The 20590-nt window shown below is 58.8% G+C and overlaps 1 protein-coding gene across 5 annotated transcripts in view; it reads left to right on the plus strand.

Annotated features, from left to right (window-relative positions):
* The window catches only part of SULF2 (sulfatase 2), a gene marked incomplete at both ends in the record, with an annotated part of 59572 nt that overhangs the window by 31279 nt on the left and 7703 nt on the right, over positions 1–20590 (plus strand). For all 5 annotated transcript variants that reach the window (XM_084247311.1, XM_084247314.1, XM_084247312.1 and 2 more), the window contains 7 exons: positions 5873–6024; positions 8328–8497; positions 12998–13148; positions 14089–14264; positions 17175–17303; positions 18612–18668; positions 19126–19255. In XM_084247311.1, coding sequence (XP_084103437.1) covers positions 5873–6024; positions 8328–8497; positions 12998–13148; positions 14089–14264; positions 17175–17303; positions 18612–18668; positions 19126–19255 — 965 coding nt within the window. The remainder of the gene's footprint in view (positions 1–5872; positions 6025–8327; positions 8498–12997; positions 13149–14088; positions 14265–17174; positions 17304–18611; positions 18669–19125; positions 19256–20590) is intronic.

Here is a 20590-nt window from a genome sequence, read left to right on the forward strand (position 1 = left end):
GCCCTTGATATCAGTGATTTAGTTTGCCTTCAACTAGCTTCATCCGGTGCCGGGGAGGCGCAGGGAGTGTCAGCGTCTCCGCTGTCTCCTATGACCTCTGGTTCATTTACATTTGATTTGGGTTTCACGTTTTGTGCAATTTCACCTGCTGTTTCTCTGCCGCTCTTCCACTCTCCTTCTCTCTCCTGACGATCTGCTTTCGTAGAACATCCTGTAGAGGCATCACCAGAGGACCAAGAGGCAACCCCACTTGATGCTTTGCTGTCTGTGCGTGAGCGGAATACAGGCGTGTGATGCCCGTGTCCACACACTTCCCAACTAGTGACCTGATTGTCTCTTGACCTTGCTGGGCAACTGGTTTTTTGCACAGCAGCTGCGGATTGAAGAGCTAGTTGTGATGTTTATATATAGTTGATGCATTTATACTTAACGTACTGTGGCAGCTACATTTGAACCCTCTGATGGCTGGCTAGTATTATTTAACTAACACATGGAACCTGACCGTTGTGCCTGTCAGGACCACGCGAAGCGAGGGCTGCCTGTAACTGGCTGCCCCTGTTCCTGCTGTCACGGCTGTCCTCTTGTCATGTCCTTGTGGCCGTTCCTTAGTACTGTGGCGCCCCCTCGCTGCACTAGCCCGGCTCACTCTACTTCTGTTTGACTGGCATCACTTCCTCCGGGTGACCACAAATGTAAATTCCAGAGGATTGCAATTTCAGAGGGACCCTTCACCCCATGCAGGGAAGTTTGCTTGTCATCAAGGTTTGGAAAACTCTCTGCAAAGGACCAGGTGTTTTGAACTTGCAGTCACATGGTCTCTGTGGGACAAATCAGCTCTGCCATACGCATGCATGCAGCCCTAGCTGCACATGGACAAATAGTGTGGCTGTGTTCCAGGAAAACTTTATTTACGGGCCTCCCCAGTAGTGCAAGGGGTTAAATCTCAGCACTAGGAAGCTATCGCCAGCCACTGCAGCATGAGTTCAATCCCCGGCCAGGGAGCTACCCACAGGGCACAGCAGACCTCTCCTGTCTCACCCAGTGCTCCCCTCAGCAGTGCATTTCAGTCAATCTGCCTGTTGTGTTCCCCACTCTGTCTGTGGTGAGTCCTAGCACCCTTTCCCTGCACCTCTGGCCTGCACCCCAGCTCTCGTAGGCATAAATAAATATAATAAATCTTTTTAAAAAAACTTTATTTACAAAAGCAGGGGGCAGGACTGATTTGGTTTGCCAAGTCCTGCTCCACACTAAGCATTTATCTCTTCCTTGGATCCCTGAGGTGCAGAGCACAACTCAAACTGAATTAACAAATGTGGAGTGGTGGAGTTACTGGTTCCCACCAGCTTCAAACGCTATGGAAGAGGAACTTCTCTTTCTCAGGAACTCCCTAAAAAACCCAGGAATGACTCTCACGGGCCCCCCTTGTGTCACACGCCTATCCCCAAACCCACAGCAGTAGCCACGGGTGTGGGTCAGGCTGCGACAGGTGGGGCCTGAAGTCAGGACCCACCATCGGCCACATGTGCTTAACCAAGAAGTGGTGGTGCCCAGAGGACCACGGTCAGCACCAGGAGGGCAAAGCAGAAACCTTGAGCACCAGGTATAAATTTCCACCCAGGGCCTGGCCCAGGGGCAGAGCAGTGCCCCCTTCTTTCCTTTGCTGCCAGCCTGCCTCCTGGGGCAGCCGCCAGCCAGGCATTGTCAGAGGCCTTTCCTGGCCTGGCATTTAATTCCTCTTATCTGCCTGCCAAGTCGTTCTACCCCCGCACCAGCCCCCGTTTGCTCTTCTTTTTGCACCGTCGTCCCAACCTCAAAAGCTTAGTGACTTCTGGCTCCAGCCTTGACATGGGCTGTATTTTTTAATCTGAATTTTAATTCCAGCTCATTCCAGTGCTGGCTGTATCTCCCAGCCCCCACGCCCCAGGCCCCATGCTAATTTGCTTCTCCCACCTCAACTGGTGCCGGAATAACCATTTTAAAAACTGCCTTGGGGAAATCTAATCAAATGAGAGCAAAATCTAATTTGGCACTAAAAGCCTTTGACTGAAGCCCTGTTTTCTAGGCCCTTGTGGAGCCTGAATAATAAACTCTTTCTGGATTTTTTAAGGGTTGGGGGTTGGAGACAGGAGAGCGAGATGAAAGAGGAAATTCTAGCAGAGGAAACAGCTCTGGACATTTTGCCCCCCAGGGCATTGGACAATCGTGGGCAGGGGTGGGCTTCCAAGGGCACCCCCAGGAAATATCTATCCCACCAGCCGAGCCAAGAATTGAATCTCTTTAGCATTCCAAGCTCAAGCTGCCCGTTCATCAGAAAGACCTTGGCCCAGATCTTCAGGGACAAACCAGTAGGATCACAAGCCTGGGACGAGGGAGACCTGGGGAGAACCTGCTTCCCCCACGAGGAATTCAGAGAGCCTTTTGCTCTGGGCTTTTTCCATTCATTCTTCTGCTGCTTGAATTATTTGTGGTCTTAGGTTCCTTTCAGAATGTGAATGTTTGGCCCGATTTCCAGGAAAATGCACATGACATGCAAAATCTGGCAGGTAACATTTCAGGGAACGCATGGACCCCTTTCTGTTTCCCTGACATGCTTCTGGCAGCTTCTCCTCATTGCAACCTCCAGGACCCTGCAGCTTTGGCCTCTACCCTATAATGTCATCTTCTCCCTCTGCTGGCCTCCTTGGGTTCCTCAAATGTCCACAAGCTTGTTGCTGCCTCAGGACCTTTGCACTTGCTATTCCTGCTGCCTGAAATGGCTTTTCTTCCACCCCTTATTCCTTCTGAGTCATTCTGCTCATTCCTCAAAGAGGCCTCCCCTGACCACTTGACCAGTGGTGCCTTCCATGGTCCTTCTGACATTACCAACAAAACCAACCTTTCTCACAGCCTCCACTAGAATGTCAGCCCCTTGGAGGCTGGGCAGGATCCCTTGGGCAGGATCCCTGTTGGTCTCATTCACTGCTGTGTCTCCGGTGTCTAAGACTGCTCCTGGCATACCATAGGTGCTTAATCAATAGCTGTTGAATGGCTATATGAGTCCATCCATGCCTGAGACAGTTTCGGGCACACCATCGTGATTTTTGCCATGCCCGGGCACACCCATTCTGTAATTTACTCAATACATTTCTCTCAGTTGTTTTACTCTTTTTGCTTCATTTGCTTTTATGTTACCACTGATACTACTGACTGTGATTATGAAGTATTTGGGGTTTATTACTTTGCACCCTCTTCCTCACTGAGGTTCCAAACTAAACAATCAGCAGATGGAAGCCAGGTTTAAGGGCATGGCGTCCTTCTGAGGGTACTTGGGCTTCCAGATGCCAATACCAGAGTTAAGCAGACTTTCAGCTAAGCCAGGTCCACACCTCTCTCCTCCCCACCCCACAAGAGCAATCCCCCTTAAGACTAGCATTTCCTGAGAGAAGCTCAACCCCTAGAGGAAGGATTGGATTACGTATGCCAATTTGTACCTCCAAATTCACCAATCAAATATGCTAGGTGTTGGGCCTCCCCGGTGGTGCAGCGGTAGAGCGCTGGGTTGCGAAGCTGCCCGCGGCCTCTGCGGCGCCGGTTCGATCCCCGGCTGCTCCCCGGCCACCGGAGGAGGGTCCCACATGGCACGCAGACCTCTCCTGCCGCCCGCTGCTCCCCTCAGCAGTGTACTTCGGTCCTTCTGCCTGCTGTGCTCCCCGCTCTGGCTCTGGTGAATTCTCTCACCCTCCCGCGCTTCTGACTGTACCCAGTGCATGTATAAACAAAAAACAAACAAACAAGCAAACAAATAAATAAAGAAAAACATGCCTCTATTTAAAAAAAATATATATATATGCTAGGTGTCAACAGCCCACAGGCCAAATCTGGCCCCCTATCTGTTTTTACAAATAAAGTTTTATTGGCACAAAGCCACACCCATTTGGTTATGTATTGCCTGGGACTGTCATAAAACAGCAAAGCCAAAGAGTTGCGACAGAGACTTTCTAGCCCACAAGACCTAAAATATTTACTCCCTGGACCCTTACAGGAAAAGCCTGCTGACCCCTGGGTGGTGGCAGTCGCCTGCCAGGCTCCAGGGAAAACCCAGAGAAGGCTCCTGTTCCATCACAGCCCAGCAGACTTTGAGCACCCCTCTGTGGTCCTGGAAGTTTCCAGATGGAGGGCCCATCTTACGCTTTGTTGGCCTCAAAGCCCATTCCTCATTTCCCCTGTCTCTTCTTATCTTGGGCCCTGAACCTACACCCCTGGCCCTCACTATTGACCACTGTCAGAGCTGAGCACATCTCTGCCCACAGGATTTCTTTGAGCCCCTTCAGAGCCTTGAGCGCTCAGCAGCACATCTCCAGTGTTTGTCTAAGACCCCTGGTGTCCTCATCTGGAAGAAGCACAGTCGGGTCCCCGTCTCTGTAGAAAAAAACTCATTTTTTCCCATTTCTTGAAAATGGCATCATAGATTACAGTTGTCAAAAACCATACCTGCCCATTAGGAAGATACAGAACAAACAGGTATGACAGAGAACATCCTGTCTGTTCCCTCGGCACCCACAGAGCTTTTGGGTGTCTCCCCTTCCTGGTGAATCAGAGTGATTTTTCAAAGTTGCTTTGTCAGTGGTGTAAGACAGAGACACACGCGGCCCTCAGGGTCCCACTAATGCCAGCCGAACTGCCTACGTCCAGGCAGAAAATAGAACAAGGCCGTCACCCGGAAGCCCCCACGTCCCTCCCACCTGCCTCCTCCATGTCCACAGATAACCACCCTTGCTCGTGACACCGCGGAATCATTTTGCTATTTCTGAGCTTCTCTAAGCGGACCCCACAGCATGCATCTGGCCCACACAGTCGGGTCCTTGAGATATGTCCATAGGACTGGCCCGGCACCACGTTTCCAGGTGGTATCCCTGGAACACGCAGCACACGAAGCTCACCCACCTTCCTGTTGAAGGGTGTGTGATTCGTTCTGGTTACTTGCTGTCACGAATGGTGCTGCTGTGAGCACATCCTGCCGTGACGCTCGAGAACGTACGTTCATGGTTCTGTCGCATCGCTGCATCAGGGGTGAGCATGCGGCCGAGTCAGCAGAGGCGCCAGTTTCCCACAATGGTCGAACCGTTTGCACCCCCACCTGCTGTGACGAAGTTTCCATCGCTCTGCCTCCCCGCCAACACTTGGCATCATCCGTTTGTAACATTAGCCATTCTGGTTGCTGTGGAGTAGGAAGGATTCAAGGATTCTATAAACTTGAGTGGGGAAAAAGGGACACTCCTGATTGCACTAACCTGCCAGAAACCCAGCCTTGGCTGAAGACTGCAGCCCATAAGTGTCGGGAGAAGCTGCAGCCTTGTCTGTAGAAATCACACAGGTTTTAATATGTCCCACTGAGCCCCATGGATACCACCTGAGAAATGCCCAGTTGGGGTTTTCATTGTGGGGTGACCCTCACAGACTGCAAGGATGCAGACCCGGACGGTGCAGGGTCCCATGCACCCAGGGGGATGTGGGCCCAGCAGTGAGGGTGGCCCGTCCCCCACCAGCACATCCTCGCACAGCCTGGGACTGTGGCCGTCCTCCCTCATCGCTGCTTCCAAGGGCTCCTCTCCCCAAGGTCTTGCTGTTTCAGATCTTAAATTTTTAAAAAATGACACGTACCACGAGGTTGCAGAGTGTCCCCTTATTTTGATGCTGTTTCACCATAACGGATTCCCTCTAGTCCTGTCATTTGTCTCGTGCCTGTGGCAACACGGGGCATAGGCCGCACCTGCTGGCCAGGACCCGGCGGGGGGGTGGGTGAGCGTGGGGCGCGCGGGTGGTCTGTAAACGTCTGGGGGCGAGGGGCCAGGCCTAGCCCGCTCCATCCTCACGGCCCCCCGGCCTCCCCCAGCTTTCTTCGGGAAGTACCTCAACGAATACAACGGCTCCTACGTGCCACCGGGCTGGAAGGAGTGGGTCGGCCTCCTCAAGAACTCCCGCTTTTACAACTACACGCTGTGTCGGAACGGGGTGAAGGAGAAGCACGGCTTCGACTACTCCAAGGTGAGCCCCCCGCCCTGGCCTGCGTGGGGGCGGCAGGGCTTCAGCTGTGGGGGGGTCCCCCGGCCGGAGTCCTGGGATGGACCGTGACACTCCCACGCCGGGTCCCGCGCTCCCCACTCTGTCCCCTCCCCAGTCTTACCTTTGTGACTTTTTGCTGAAGCCAAATATCCTTCCGGAGCGCGCCTGGGGCGTGTCCGCGCCCACGAGGCTCCACGCACCGAGCAGGCAGGTGTGACAGCACCCAGCGGGCCCCCCCCCAAGGCCCCGAGAGCAAGTCCCGCGCCCGGGAACCCCTATAGGGGCTCCTGTTGCTCTGCACGCACGTGGGGGTCTCCCCGCGGGTCCCCGCGGGCAGCCCTGCCTCCCCGGTGTGGGAGCACAAGTGCCCCGGGCGGCAGGATCTACCCTCCTGGGTCGGTGGCCCCGGAGCCCTCCTCTGCCCCCAGGAGCGCTTTGCCCCTGTTCAGATCTGCTGTCGCTTCCCTGGTCATTCCACCAGCTTTCCTGCCCCCCCCCCCCCCAGGCCACAGGCTACCCCTCCCCGCATGGCCCAGAGCAGCCGCTTGCTCTCCAGTGTCGGTGCCCGCAGCGGCCTCTTAGGAAACCTCTCATGGCTCCCGGACATGAAGCAGAGAGAGCACCGGCGCTGGAGGGCACAGCGGAGCAGGCGGCTCCTCCCACGTCCCGAGTCCTCCCCGGCCCCAGCCAGCGCCGAGGGGTCTGTCCTTCCAGATTTCTTCTCAGTGCGCAGAAGCTGATGCCGTCCGGGGCTTGGCTTCTCTCCCCCCGCCTCCCCCTCTTGCCCACAGGACCCTCCCTGGGTCTGACCCGCAGCTCGCTCCTTTCCGCGCCCTGCACGACCGTCCACCCGCGACGGCGCCCTGGGGTTGTCAGCGCGGCCTGGGGAGCGTGACGCTGGGGGGCGCGTCCCTCTTGTCCCCGCCGCCGCTCACCGCCTGGCGCGTCAGCTTTGTGGAGGCCCCGCGGCGGCCGGCCCTGTCCACAGGTGTCCGGGCGCCTGGGCGTCCCCGAGCATGTCCGTAGCTACAGGTGAGCTGGCGGGGTGCGCCAGCCGCGGGGGGGGGGGGGGGGGGGCTTCAGCACAGAAGCGCAGTCACCCCCCGCGCTTTCCCCCTTTAGGCAGCATCTTTCTCAACGTGATCCCTGTGGACAGAGCCGCTTCCTCGGAAGCAGAGGGGCCGTTTCACAAACTCATTTCCTTCAAGAGCCGTCAGCAGCCAGAGCCCACAGGGTCAAGGAGAGGCGGGCGAACCACAGCTTCCTGGCCACGCTGTCCAAGCGCATTTCTGCCCATCCCTGTCCCTCCCCTCTCCTCCCCTCCTGCGCGGTGTCCGAGCCCGCCGCCCTTCTCTGGAGCTGAGCGCATCACCCCTGCCTCCAGGCCCCTGCCCGTGCTGTCCCCTCCTCCGGGAACAATTCCTGTACCTCAGTGGTTCTCAAACCTGCACATTGGAACCCCCTGGGAAGCGTCTAAAAGGTCTGATGCCAGAACTAAGCTCCAGACTGATTAAACCAGAACCTCTGGGGTGTGCCCAGGCGTCAGCAAGGCGCCCCGAGGATTCCAGCAGGCTGCTGAGATTCAACCCCCGGTGACAGAGACCTCCTCATGCCCAGATCCTTCTCACCACCACATTGGTCTCAGCACCAATGTCACCTCCTCGAGGCCCTCCCTGACTGCCCCAGCTTAAGTGTGCGCCCAGGCCAGCTCCCAGCTCCTCTCCGGCCCATCTCATGTTACTTCCTTCCCTTGTCCCCGTCTTGGGTCCTTGTTTGCCTGTGCGTCTGTTCCTGCCCCCAGCCAGGGGCTCTGGGGTTTCCCCAGCACCTTGAAAAGACCTCACTCGGGCTTCCGGAGGCCTGGCTGCCGCGCTGCAGCGCTGGGGGACCCTGGGCAGCTCCCTTCCCGTCGCTGCTTTGAATTCCGTTCTGGAAAACGGGGGCTATCAACGTACCTGCGTCCTGGGGTCTTACAAGAATGAAACAAGCCCCTGCAAGAAAACACAGGGCAGCTCCAGGCATCCCTCAGACACTGGAAGCGGGGCTGTTGCTATTTCAGGGTCTGTCGGGAATGAAGGACAAGTCAGCCCCCCACTCTCCTCCCGCCCCTTCCCTGCTCATCCCTCCGCTGCGTGCCTTGCTGTCTCTTGCTTGTGTGCAGTCCCGTCCCTGTGGCCCGTCGGCTCTCTGAGGATGGAGACGGCCTGCCTCGGTCACAGCCGGTCCCCCAAGCCCAGCACGGTGCACAGCTCCTCACAGCGCTTCCTGTCTCTCCTGCCCCCCAGGACTACCTGACGGACCTCATCACCAACGACAGTGTGAGCTTCTTCCGCACGTCCAAGAAGATGTACCCGCACAGGCCCGTCCTTATGGTCATCAGCCACGCCGCCCCCCACGGCCCCGAGGACTCAGCGCCCCAATACTCAGGCCTCTTCCCCAATGCATCGCAGCACATGTAAGCTCCAGCGTCCCGCGGGCAGAGCTGCGGCCGGACGTGAGGGAGGGAGGGTTGAGGGCGCAGTCAGGCACCATCCGTGACGGCAGAGCCCCCAGGTTAAAGAGCCCAGGAGCACATCCCCAGGGCAAGCGGGACACGAGTCCAGCCAGCCCGGCTCACTGGGCAAAGCAGGTGACCACAGCTTTTAACTGGGGGCCCAGGTCCTCCCACCATGAAGGTCTGTGGGTCTTGAGTGTTGGCTAGACGGTTCCCTTGGTAACCCTGTGGTTTCGCACACACTTACATTTTGAGAAGGGCCCCTAAGTTCACCAGACGACTGACACTGACCAGCCTGTCCTCTGCGGGGCCCTGTGCTGCACCCAGTACATGGCAGCGAATGCCCAGGGCCTCCCACTGATGCTGGACGTGTTAGTTGTCTGTGGCTGAATAACACGGTGTGGCAGAAATCAGCCGCCGCAGACACCACTGTTACCTCAACAGCGTCTGGGAGGCGAGAATCTGGGCATAGCCGTGTGGGCAGCAGGGGCTCCCCAAGGTGGCCCTCAGGGTGTCATCTGGGGCTGCCATCACCCCAGACTTACTGGAACTAGTGTGGCAGCTCCTACCCAGGCCAGCTCACGGCAGGGCTGCCTGAGCGTCCCCCAGCATGGCCCTCAGCTTCCTCCAGAGCAAGGCGAGAGGAGCTGAGATGGAGCCACGGCCTGTGTGCACCCAGCCTCCAGCCCTGTCAGTCACACAGACTTGCTCCCACAGCATGGGGGGGACTCAAGTGTGAACACCAAGAAGCGGGGGGCGCTGAGGGCAGTTTGGAAGCTGCCTAGCACACTTGCAGATCCCACTTTACAGATAAGGAAACTGAGGCACAGAGAGGCGAGGTGACTTCCCTGTGGTCACCCAGCTGATAATGGCAGAGCCAGGATTCAGGTCCAGACCCCCTCAGACCTCCCTTCCCCCCGCCCACCCCTCCCTCCTCCCTCCTCCAGCTACATAATGATCTTTCTGGAAAGTCCTGCTTTCCTCTGCCCCCAGCCACCTCCTGCGTCGCGGTGAGAGCAGCCCTAGCTGTGACATCAGGGTGACAAGGACAGGGGAATGTGGAATCTGCCTGCCTGTTTCATCTTCATTATGATCAGAGTGCATTGCCCTCTCCAGCCCCCTGGCTGTAATTACTCTCTGCAGTGCCCGCTGGAAGTGACCGGGGAGGATAAGGCCTGTGTTAACCTTCTGCTCCCTGCTCCTTGGGGAGGAGGACCTCAGTGTCACCCCTGCCCCCCAGGGGGCAGCATCACCTCTGTGCAGCTCTTGGCAGGAGAAGCTCAGGGTCAGCTCAGTCCCTCCCAAGGAAGAAGCCATGGGGTGGGGACACACTTTGCTTCTGCAACTTCCCCTTTAAAAGAGCAGCTGGCATCTCACACACACACACACCACCCCCCCATTCCCCCAAATCCCCCCCCCCCCCCCCGCCCGCCCAAGCCCCACAAGCCCCACCTCCAGCAGCCCTGGAGTTCATGATGAGATTGTTTGACATTGCCTGCTCATTTATTTTCCCTTTGAAATGAAAATTACAGAAATCGAGCATGAGCAACGCCTGCTATTACTTACCCAGAGAACCCCCTTGCCTTATTAGGGGTGTGTTTGGAAGGCTCACTTATCTCTGGGGTATAATCATTTCCAAAACAAAACCAAAAACCAGAAAGTTCTGCAGCTGGGATGTTTAATTATGACAATGGGAGGTGGGAAGACAGAGCCCTCTCTGGCGGGTGGAGGTGGAGTTCCAGATCTTTCCTTCTCATTCCCGTCAATCCTATACCCTGTTCTCGGGGCCTGGGGGTGCTGACAGTGGAAGGGTGTGCTCCCCCTCGCTCCACCTGCCCAGAGTCCTTCCTCCCCGTCTAGACACGGGCACACAGACACACAGACACACAAAGAGGCAACAGGTCCATGCTAACACACAGATAAACACAGATACAGATAGCGTGCCCTCACACACACACAGATGCGCACACACAAAGGTACAAGTAGATACAGAGACACACGGATGTAGTAGACACACAGAAATGCAGACATGTGCACACAGACATACAAATTCACATGCGTCATACACAGAGTCACACCTGCAGGTGCACACACAGAAATGCATAAGCACGCACACAGACATACACACACCGATACACGTAAGTTGTACACACAGAACATACACAGACACACAAACACACTCAAAAAGTGCATGTCACAACCCCAGAGCTCCCTTTGAAGTGTGGCATCTGATTGTAAGTTCACACGCCTCCCCTTTTTCAAGCCGGGGAGCCAGGCCAGCACTTGACAGCCTTGGGGTGGGGTGGCGCCCGCTGACTGCCTTGGGCCTGTTGTGAACACACTGGACATCCCAGGATCCTGGAGGAGGGGGGTCCGCAGTGGCGTCTAGGGGAGGGGAGGAGGGTTTGCAGTCTGTTCAGCGGCAGCCTTGTCTGTGTGAAGGTGCCACCCGCCCCCCAGGGACTGGCCTTAGCAAGCTGGCAGCGGCCCCAGATGGGGACCCCAAAATCCTTCAAAAATCCTGGTCCAGACAGTCTCTAAGAGAAGGGGCTTTAGAAATCGTTCCCGGCCTCTGGACAGGCTCATGGGCAGACTCCAGCCTGCAGACCAACAGAGGCAGGGATGGTTGCTCCAGGTTACATCCCAGAACCATCTCCCACCAGCCACGTGGTGGACTTGGGGTCCAGCCTGAGCCCTACAACCCCTTCCCCACTCCCCAGGGGTAGGAGGCACTGAAAGGGGAGCCGGGCTGTCCCTAGAATGTTCTGCACGTAGGTCAGGCCCTCGCAGGCCCACAGGAGAGGCAGCTTCTCTGCTCACGGAAGGTCCTCGGGCCTGTGAGATTTAGCAGCAGGGAACCAGCCAGGACTCAGAAGCGAAGTCCAGAAAGGATCCCGGAGGCTGTGACGGCCCCTCTGCACAGCAGCGGTCTCCGTAGCCGGCAGTGGCGTCCTCCATCCCGTGGGTGTAGTGATACAGCAGAGGCTGCGGAGTCTTCCACCCCACTCACGGGCCTGTTCTGTCCCCCACTCCCCAACGGGCCTTGTCCCCTCCATAGTGCTTTTGAAAAGTCCTTCCTCTTCAAGCAGTGGAAATTCACCCTTTGTTTGCAGCTTCAGGGAAGGTGGTAAGATCCCAGGGGACTCTGGCCCTCCAGGGGGTGAGGGACACCCACGTGTCGTGGAGGTTTACATGGAGCAGGTGGATTTAGGTGGCTGAAGTCCTGGGACCCAGAATGAGCTGAGGTGGCCAGGGGTGCTCATGGGCTGGGGTCGTCCACGCAGCCCTGTTCACTGGACGTCAGGCGGTCCCCATGGGCTGTCCCACACCAGCTGAGTGTGCAGTCACCCGCTGTGTGAGATGACACCCCATGACCTGTGCACGCTGGTGGGACCCCCAGTCACTCTGCTCTCAGATCCCTGCCCCATCTCCGAGCACCGCGTGGCCGTTATTACTGGTATCTGGAAACTTCCAAGGCCACAGCTGAGTTCACCTGTGTGATCTTGCTGCTTGGTCCTCCCGAGGTGGGTCTTGGCCAAAGTTCTGCCCAAGCTCTCGTGGACTTGAGGGTCACTGACCAGCGCCTGTGACCCCACAGCAGTGGCCGGTTGTGTCCGCCCTCTGCAGACAAGGGGACCCCCTCGCTGGGCTTCAGTTTCCTCATTTCTCGCGCAGGATAGACAGGGCGCCCACTACTGGGCTGTTGTAGTAACTGAGACGCCTGCCCCCAGGTCGCCCCGGGAGCTGGCCCGGGAGAGGCAGGGTCATCACCACTGGTCACTGCAGGGACCCAGCACAAGTCTGGGGCCCTAGGGCTCCCCCACCTACTCAGCGAGACTGTGGGAGGCCCCCAGCTCTCCTGACCTACGTTTCCGCATTAGTGGAAGGACCTTGACAAGGACCTTGACAAGGAGGTCAGGCAGCACAGCCTATCCCAGGCGTAGGCCTGGCCTCAGTTTGGCCTCACACGCGTGACTGTTCTGTACTCAGTTTTTGAATCACTTCCCTTCTCTTTAGAGGGGGACATCCTGTATCTGTGCCTTCCCACGATGGCTGCTCGCCATCGACTGACGGTAACAGCACACAAGTGCAGGGCTGTGGGGTCAGAGCTGAGCCCCCTCCTCCGGAAAGGCAGAGGAGTGAATTTGAGGGGTGTTGGAGGACTCCCCCAGGCTGAGGCCTGGGCCATGATGTGCTGGGCGGCCTGGACTTGCCCACTTTGCAGCTCCAGCTCCTTCCTACTGTCAGACACACGCACACCCATACCCACGCCCGCACCCCCGCATGTGGTGAGGCAGCAGAGCCCCCAGTTCCACCCGACACACCCGATTCCCCCATCTCGCCTGCGGGGGACCTTTCACCCCAGGACGCAGACAATGCAGCAGCTGCTCATCCCAGATGGGCGGCCAGGGGTGCGGGCCCAGGACCGGAGGCCTGAGCCGTGTGCGTGTCCGCCCCCAGCACGCCGAGCTACAACTACGCGCCCAACCCCGACAAGCACTGGATCATGCGCTACACGGGGCCCATGAAGCCCATCCACATGGAGTTCACCAACATGCTGCAGCGGCGGCGCCTGCAGACCCTCCTGTCGGTGGACGACTCCATGGAGACGGTAGGCCCCGCCCCTCCCCGCCCCGCCAGAGTCCCTGCCTGCTCCTCCCCCCGCGGTGGGCAGCTGGAGGGGGGCGCCGAAGACTGGACACCAAGGCCTGTTCTGACCCGAAGGGAAAGGGCCGTGAGGATCCCAGATAAACCCTCGTGGGCGTGCTGTCCCCCCTGCTCCCGGGGTTCAACCCCACGCGCCCCCGACTGACAGGCCCCAGCCAGTGCTGCTCTGGTTTTCACAGGACTGCGAATAGATTTTACCCTGCAAAGAGGCCCCGCAGCCCTTAGCCATCCCCCCAGGCTCCCCTCGCCGCCCCTCGCCCCTGGGCTGCCGCTCCGTGTCCCTAGGACCTGCCTGTCCGCCCGTTTCAGACACCACGTGGCCGTCGTGACACTTGACGTGACCCCAAGGTCCAGCCACGCGGCGGCGCGTATTAACAGCCCCTTTCTTCTGCAGCTAAATAGTGATCCGTTCATGGATAATTATAGCTCGTAGAATTGATTCATCCGTGGCTACTTGAATTTAAATAAATTAAAATACAAGACACTGACAACCCAATTCTGCAGCACAGCCGTGGACGCTGCCGCGCGGTGGCGAGTTGTGCTAGCTGGGCCCGCTGTGGCCTCCTCCCTGCCCCTCCCCCTCCCTCTGTGCTGAATGCCAGCGCAGGGGACAAAGTGACACACGCTCTTCCCCGAGGGCACTTTAGATGCCCTAATGCAGGGAGACAGCCCACAGATAGGGGGACAAGGTAGAAGGTGAGACGTGCCGGGAAGGAAAGTAGAGGGGACAGTGGGCAGGTCGTGGCAGAGGGTGGGTAGGTGGCCACGGAGCAGGGGAGAAGGGCCCAGAGACTCGGGCACCCTGCAACCCAGGACAAGAGCCCAGTAGGCCCCTGGGTACCCATCGCTGTGCCCCCTGTGCCCTCATCCGACGCCTCTTGCAGATCTACAACATGCTGGTGGAGACGGGCGAGCTGGACAACACCTACATCGTGTACACGGCCGACCACGGCTACCACATCGGCCAGTTTGGGCTGGTGAAGGGGAAGTCCATGCCCTACGAGTTCGACATCAGGGTGCCCTTCTATGTGAGGGGCCCCAATGTGGAGGCTGGCTCGCTGTAAGTGCATCACCCCCGCACAGGAACCCCAAGTTCCCAGGGAGGCCCCCCAGGTCCATCGGCAGGCAGATGGGCGAGCAGCCCCGGGCCTCCCCTAGGCAGGGATGTAGCGGGTCAGCCGCCCAGGTGGGATCTGTCGGGAAGGAGGCCGGGAGTCCTCAACTCCTGTGAGGATACTTTGCGGGGCCACCCTGCCAGCCGGTGGGGAGCTGGGCTGCTGCAGGTGCTTCCCCACCGGCCCTCCTTGGGTCTGGTATTGACGGGAGGAAGCCAGGCCCCCTCCCTGCCTCCCTCGGGACCACGTGAGCCACAGCCCTCGGCCGACCTTAGATTAACCTTTAAGGTGACACGTTCTGGCAGCAAAAAAAGCCAATTCTGGGGCTGGGAGAGGGTAGCGCGGCTGGGGGTCCTCGCAGCTCCTCAGATTCACTGGGCACGACAGAGCATGACTCACGCGGCTTTGTGAATGCAGAGAAATCACTACTAAAAGGTTTATTGGGTCCGACTTGCACCTGAGCCTAGACAGATGCAGGATTCCTCCTGAAGGGGCACTGGGGTGGCCTGTGGGGACTGAGGTGGTCCCACCCCTACCTTGGAGGGGCGGTGAACGTTCCAGGAGGCAGGTGCCGTGCGCCCCAGCCCAGCCTCATCGAACCACTTTTCCTGTGACTTCATCGAACAACTCCAGGCCTTAGGAATCTCAGGCCTGCGCCTGGGATAACGGCTGGAAAAATAGAATGAACACGGCTGCTGCCTACATTTATGCCCTTTATGTCCAAGTAGCTTATTTCAGCAGCCCTGCAGCCCTGTGAGGGAGAAGCTGCTGCTGTTATTCCTGCTGTAGATAGAACTAGTGAAACTGAGACGGGAAGGTGCCTGCACCCCATGTCCCTATGGGACGGCACTGGAATCCGAAGCCAGGTGGTCTCTGCTCCAGTCAGCCACTCCTCACGGCCTCTCCGAAACCTCGAATCATCCCACAAGCAGAATTTGACCCAGCAAGGGCTTTGCAAGCACAGACCTTGACGTTTGGTTAGCCTTAGAGGCTGTGAAATGGCTCCTAGAACCCCAAAAAACACACTTCATGTACACAAGAGAGAGACTGATGTCAGGCTTGGGGCTGAAGATACAGAATGTGTCAGCCAGGACTTCTTTAGTTGCAAGCAGAAATTAATCTCAAAATGAATAAGGTAAATAAAGGGCACTTGAAAGTCCATGGCTCGCAGGCTTCAGGCATGGCTGGATCCAGCAGTTACACCATGACATGGGGAAGCTCCTGTTTCCCTCTCTCAGTCCTGTTCCTTGAATTGGCTCCATTCTCAAGCAGTCGTCTTCTCTCGTGGTGGCAGACTCTCAGCCATCCAGTGTAGGAAGCCAAACGTAGTTTGAGAGAAGCCCACGTGGCCATCCTTGATTATCACTGTGGCCAAGGGTCAGGGGAAACCTTGGGTGATCAGATGGTGGGCTCTGAAGGGGCCTGGGTTGTTCCTCCAGAACTAGAAGCTGGTCTGGGTGAGGGATAGGAAAAACAAGCGTGCCCATCCCACCCAGCCTAGGGGAGCAGGGCTGCTGGACAAGGTCAACCAGCTTCTCGCTAAGTTTCTGCCCCCTATAGTCATCTCCAGCTCCCCCCACAGCTCCCAGCTGATGCTGCCGCCCACCCCCCCCTTCAAGCCCCTCCCCAGCACTTCTGCCTGCCCAGTGTTCACAGGTACTGATCTGGGCAGAGGGAGGACCCCAAAGAGGGTTAAAACCCTAGGACACGAGGGCACTAAGTCACCTGATGGAGGTGTCCATGGGACCATCCTTTATTCAGCAGGCGCTGGATGTGTCCCTAACTCACCTACCCACCGGGAACACCACCCAGTAGAGGCAGGAGACAGCTGAAAGGTGGACAGTAGAGATGAATAACAAAGTGCACTGAGCTAACACTAAGCACCTACTGTGTGCTCTAAGTATAAAAGTCTTGGGGGTACAGATGTGACAAGCCCTTCCACTTAGATTCTCATGGGCAATAGACAATAAGCCAGAAAAATATGTCGTGAATGGAGGAGCAGGTTAAAGCAGAGCACCCCGGGGCTGAGTGCCCAGTGGGCTCTGGGGAAGGGCTTTGGGCCGCTAATCTGTGCTGCCTGACAGTCACTGCAAACTTAGTTTCTGTGGGTCAAAGCCTGGCCCAGCTCAGCCCTCCACTGGACTGAAATCAAGGTGCCCTCCCCTGAAATCAAGGGCTGTGGCCCCATCTGAGGCTCAACTGGCCAAACCTTCTTCCCCACCCACAGGATTGTCGAGTACAGGAGAGGCTTTGAGCTCACGGAGCCACCTCTGGGATAGCCACACAGCACCCTACTGGGGGCGGCAGCCAGGGGAGGAAGAGCAGGGCCACGCGGTCGGAAGGCAGGGTCACATGTCCGTAACAACCACGGGGGACAGGCCTTATTTTATTGGTCGGTCCACCCTTGAAGGGGAGGGGACCATACTTGGGTGTAGACACAAGACAAGGGTGGGGCTCACCAGCCTCCTGAGGGGTTGAGAGAGTGCCATGCTGGCATCTGGAGGGAGAACATTCCAGGCAGAGGGGACAGCAAAGGATCAGTGTTTGCCCCAGAGGGCAGAGAAGTGTCCTAGGATTTGGGGTGCCCTTAAAGGTAGGTGTGCTTTGGATAATGGGCAGGGAGGGCATTCCTGGCAGAATAAACAGCCAAGCAGAGGCCAGGTACGGCTGGCGAGTCCAGTGTCCTGTGACCTGTCTGGTGGGCACAAAATTTGGGGGTGAAGGAGAGCAGGGCCACTGAATTGGGGCCCCCAGGGTGCAGGAGAGCAGCTTCCCCACCCTCAGGGCATCAACCCCTGGCACTGCCCTCCAGCTACCCCTCTCTCATGGAGTCCCTGGTCTCCCCACCTCCCCAGGAACCCCCACATCGTCCTCAACATCGACCTGGCCCCCACCATCCTGGACATAGCAGGTCTGGACATCCCCTCGGACATGGACGGGAAATCCATCCTCAAGCTGCTGGACACGGAGCGGCCGGTGAATCGGTGAGCAGGGCAGGAGCGGGGCGGATGCTGGGGAGGTGGGATGCCAGGCTCCCAGCCGCCTGAACTTATGGCCAGACCTTGCGGGCCTGAGAGGGGCGGGCCTCCAGGAGTCAGGCGCTGGGGTTACTTGCCTGTGTTAGGACAGAAGGACATGTCCCCTCAAAGACTGCATCTTCCCATCTGGAATGTCCCCAAGGGGACTAGTGACGACCCTCTTGGAGCTAAAATTACATAAAATTTGAAGTAATAACAGCAGCGCCAGGAGCTGACACTGCCGCGCTGGCGGGGCCGGCACCTGCACCGAGCGCTTTGCAGAGCTTTCGCCCTCAGGAACGCAGAGGCTGATGTGCTCATGATCCCCTTTGGCCAGTTTGGAGAGCCAGCCCGAAGGGCCGCATGACCTGTGGGTGGTCACTGGGCGCTTCCTGGCATTCAGCACTAGCCTGCAGGCTGCACTTCCAAGCAGTCCCCGTGCTTCATGGCTCGAGTGCCGCAGGCGGTGATGGGAACACAGTCCCCAGCGTCCCGGAGGCAAAACTGGAGCAGGTTTGGTGAGCTGGACAGGGAGGGACCGGCCAGCGCCTCTGGCGTGGCTGCAGCGACACCTAGTGGCCACCACTGGAATGACCCCTGGTTAGGCCACCCCTGAGGCCCCGTTAGGACCTCCAGTTTGTTACCCGCCCCCCAGCTCAGATGGTCGAGCCCTGGGGCACTGGCTGCCCACATCTGGCTGCACTGCCAGGGAACCACCTCCATGGAGCCCCCTTCCGCCAATTAAGAGGCTTTATGAGCTGGATAAACGGTCACTCCAAGCCCACCAGCTTGGGAGCCAGGACAGCCAAAAGTCTGGGTGCAGCAGGGAAGCCTCCTCTCTCAGCCTGGGCCTGTCTGGGACTTGGAAATGGTAGCGAGAAGCTGCATGAAAGTCACGCTGCGAAGCATCAAAGGAAAAGAATCCCCCAAACAACACAAGTAACCCAGAGTCCAGACACCCGCTCCTTCTGGTGCTGAGCTAGAGGAAGCATCTCAGCCGAGGAGCGGCGGCTGGACCCGGCTCTGCCCTTGGCTGAGTGGACTCAGCGCGACCTGACCCCGCTCGCCCCGCCTGTGTCTTCACACCCGGGACGCAGCTCTGCCCGGGAGCGTGGGCGCCACGGCCTTTGCAGAGCCCCCTGCACCCCCTCATCCCACTGCCCCCGGGAACTTCGGTGTGTGCTCATTGTCATCCAAAGTGGGCTCTGCGCTCCCTGCCTCTGGGAGAACGGGGGGACATGCGAGAAAATGGGGATGTGCTTTTTTTCTCCCTAGGTTTCACTTGAAAAAGAAGATCAGGGTCTGGCGGGACTCCTTCCTGGTGGAGAGAGGGTAAGGGACGGGGCCGGGGCCTCCCTGGACTCAAGCTGGGCCCAGCAGGCACCCCCAGCTCCCGGCCCCGCCCCTGGCAGTCCCACTCACGCCCCGGCCATGAAAGAGCTCACCTCGAGCAGCGAGGAGAAGGTTGCTCTCATGCTCCTCTGACGGTGGCGGGCAGCGCCCCCGCGCCCCCGAGGCCCAGGGAGACCCGTTCTCTGCTCCCCTGGCACCGCTGAGCTGCATCCTACAGCCACGTGGGCCCTTAAGACACGCCCTGTCCTGCCTGCCCGGCGCCTCCACTGGTTGCTTCTCAACTTACTGCCAACTCATGCGACTGTGGGCATAACCATCAGCAGATCCCCCAGGCCGCGTCCTCCACTGGGACACCCCCCAGGGCCGGGTCCCCCTCAGCCAGGCACACGCCCCCCCAGAGCTGAGAGCAGCCTTTGTCCCTCTCCCTGCCCCACAGAAAGCTGCTGCACAAGAGGGACAGCGACAAGGTGGAGGCCCAGGAGGAGAACTTCCTGCCCAAGCACCAGCGCGTGAAGGACCTGTGCCAGCGCGCCGAGTACCAGACGGCGTGCGAGCAGCTGGGGCAGGTGAGGGCTGCGGCCTGGGCGCCTCCCCAGGGGCTGCTCTCTGGCCATGTCGCCCCCAGGGTGAGGCCGGGGGGTGCAGCAGACCTCCTGCCTCCCTGGCTCCGGGACGTCTGCCTGAGCCTCGCGGGAGCGCAGCCGCCTGCCCAGCGGCAGTGACCACGCTGGCTTGATGTTCATTTATTCCCTCCACGCGCTCGCTCTGGGGCTGCTTCCCCTCCGGGAGTAACAGGCAATCGCCTTTTTAAAGAAAATTTAAGTCTTAAAAAAATGAAGTTGCTTTCACAAGAGAGAGGAAGGAGATAGAGTCCAGGTGCGGGCGAGCGATGACCGGAGCCCCGGCTGGCGCGTGGGAGCGTCTGAACCGAGGCCTGGAAGCCCAAGGGTGCGCGCCAGGACCCGGTGAAAGGGACCACAGGAGGCGAGGCTTGAGGGTGGGCTGGGGGGTGAGGGGAGCACCAGCCTCGTCTCTGGGCTGGGGCCGAGCTCATCCCCAGGGGCCCAGGCCTGGAGATACGCCTGATTCACCGATAAGGCTAAGCGAAAGGCAGGGCCACTGTACCCCCTTCTCAGCTGCAGCCCCGAGGCTCCCAACGTGGGGGCACACCCAGTCGGGGGGCTCATTGGCTGCATCCAAAGCTCCCTGACTCAGAAGTGGTCCCCACCTGTCTTCCTGGCTGTGTGCCCCCCTCCATCCCACGCTTGTCTGTAACCCCCCTGCCCTACCCCCAAGCTGTGGGGGTCGTCTGTACCCCCAGGCGAGAGCTTTGGGTCACACTGCAGCTGCTCTGGGCTCTGCGGTGACAGTCGCGGACCCCTTCGTTAGAAAGCCCGGCCCTTCGGGGCTGATGTGTGCGAGAGCTTGGGTTTGTGTTTATACTGAGGCCCCAAAAGTCTGGAATTCAGTTGAGGCCGGGGGTCTCTGTGCCCCCGGGATGGTAGCCCACCCCCACCCCCGCCTTTCTGCACATCTCTCCCTGGTCCCAGCCTGGGGCTTGGGCAGGGGGCCAGGAACCAGCACTTTCAAAAAAGATGGGGGGAGTGCACCCCTTAACACACAGGACAAGGGCGCTGGGGGGCTGGGGTCTAGTCCAGCTGTGCCCCCATTGTGTCCCTGCGCCCCCGCTCTGCCGGCAGCACCAGGGCCTCAAGGAACCCCTTCCCGTCCCCGCCCACAGTGGGCCGCCCCCGTGCCTCCCGCAAACGCCCCATCGTGAGCCAGCCCGGGGCTCCCCTGGGCAGGGCGTCCTCCTGGGGCTCCCGCTCAGCCCTCGAGAAACGGTCACCCTCGGCTCCTTTCCCAAGCTCCCGCTATCGGTGGCATCTACATGCTGACCA

This window comes from Talpa europaea (assembly GCF_964194135.1).
Source record: "Talpa europaea genome assembly, chromosome: 11".
Classification (NCBI taxonomy): Eukaryota; Metazoa; Chordata; class Mammalia; order Eulipotyphla; family Talpidae; genus Talpa; species Talpa europaea.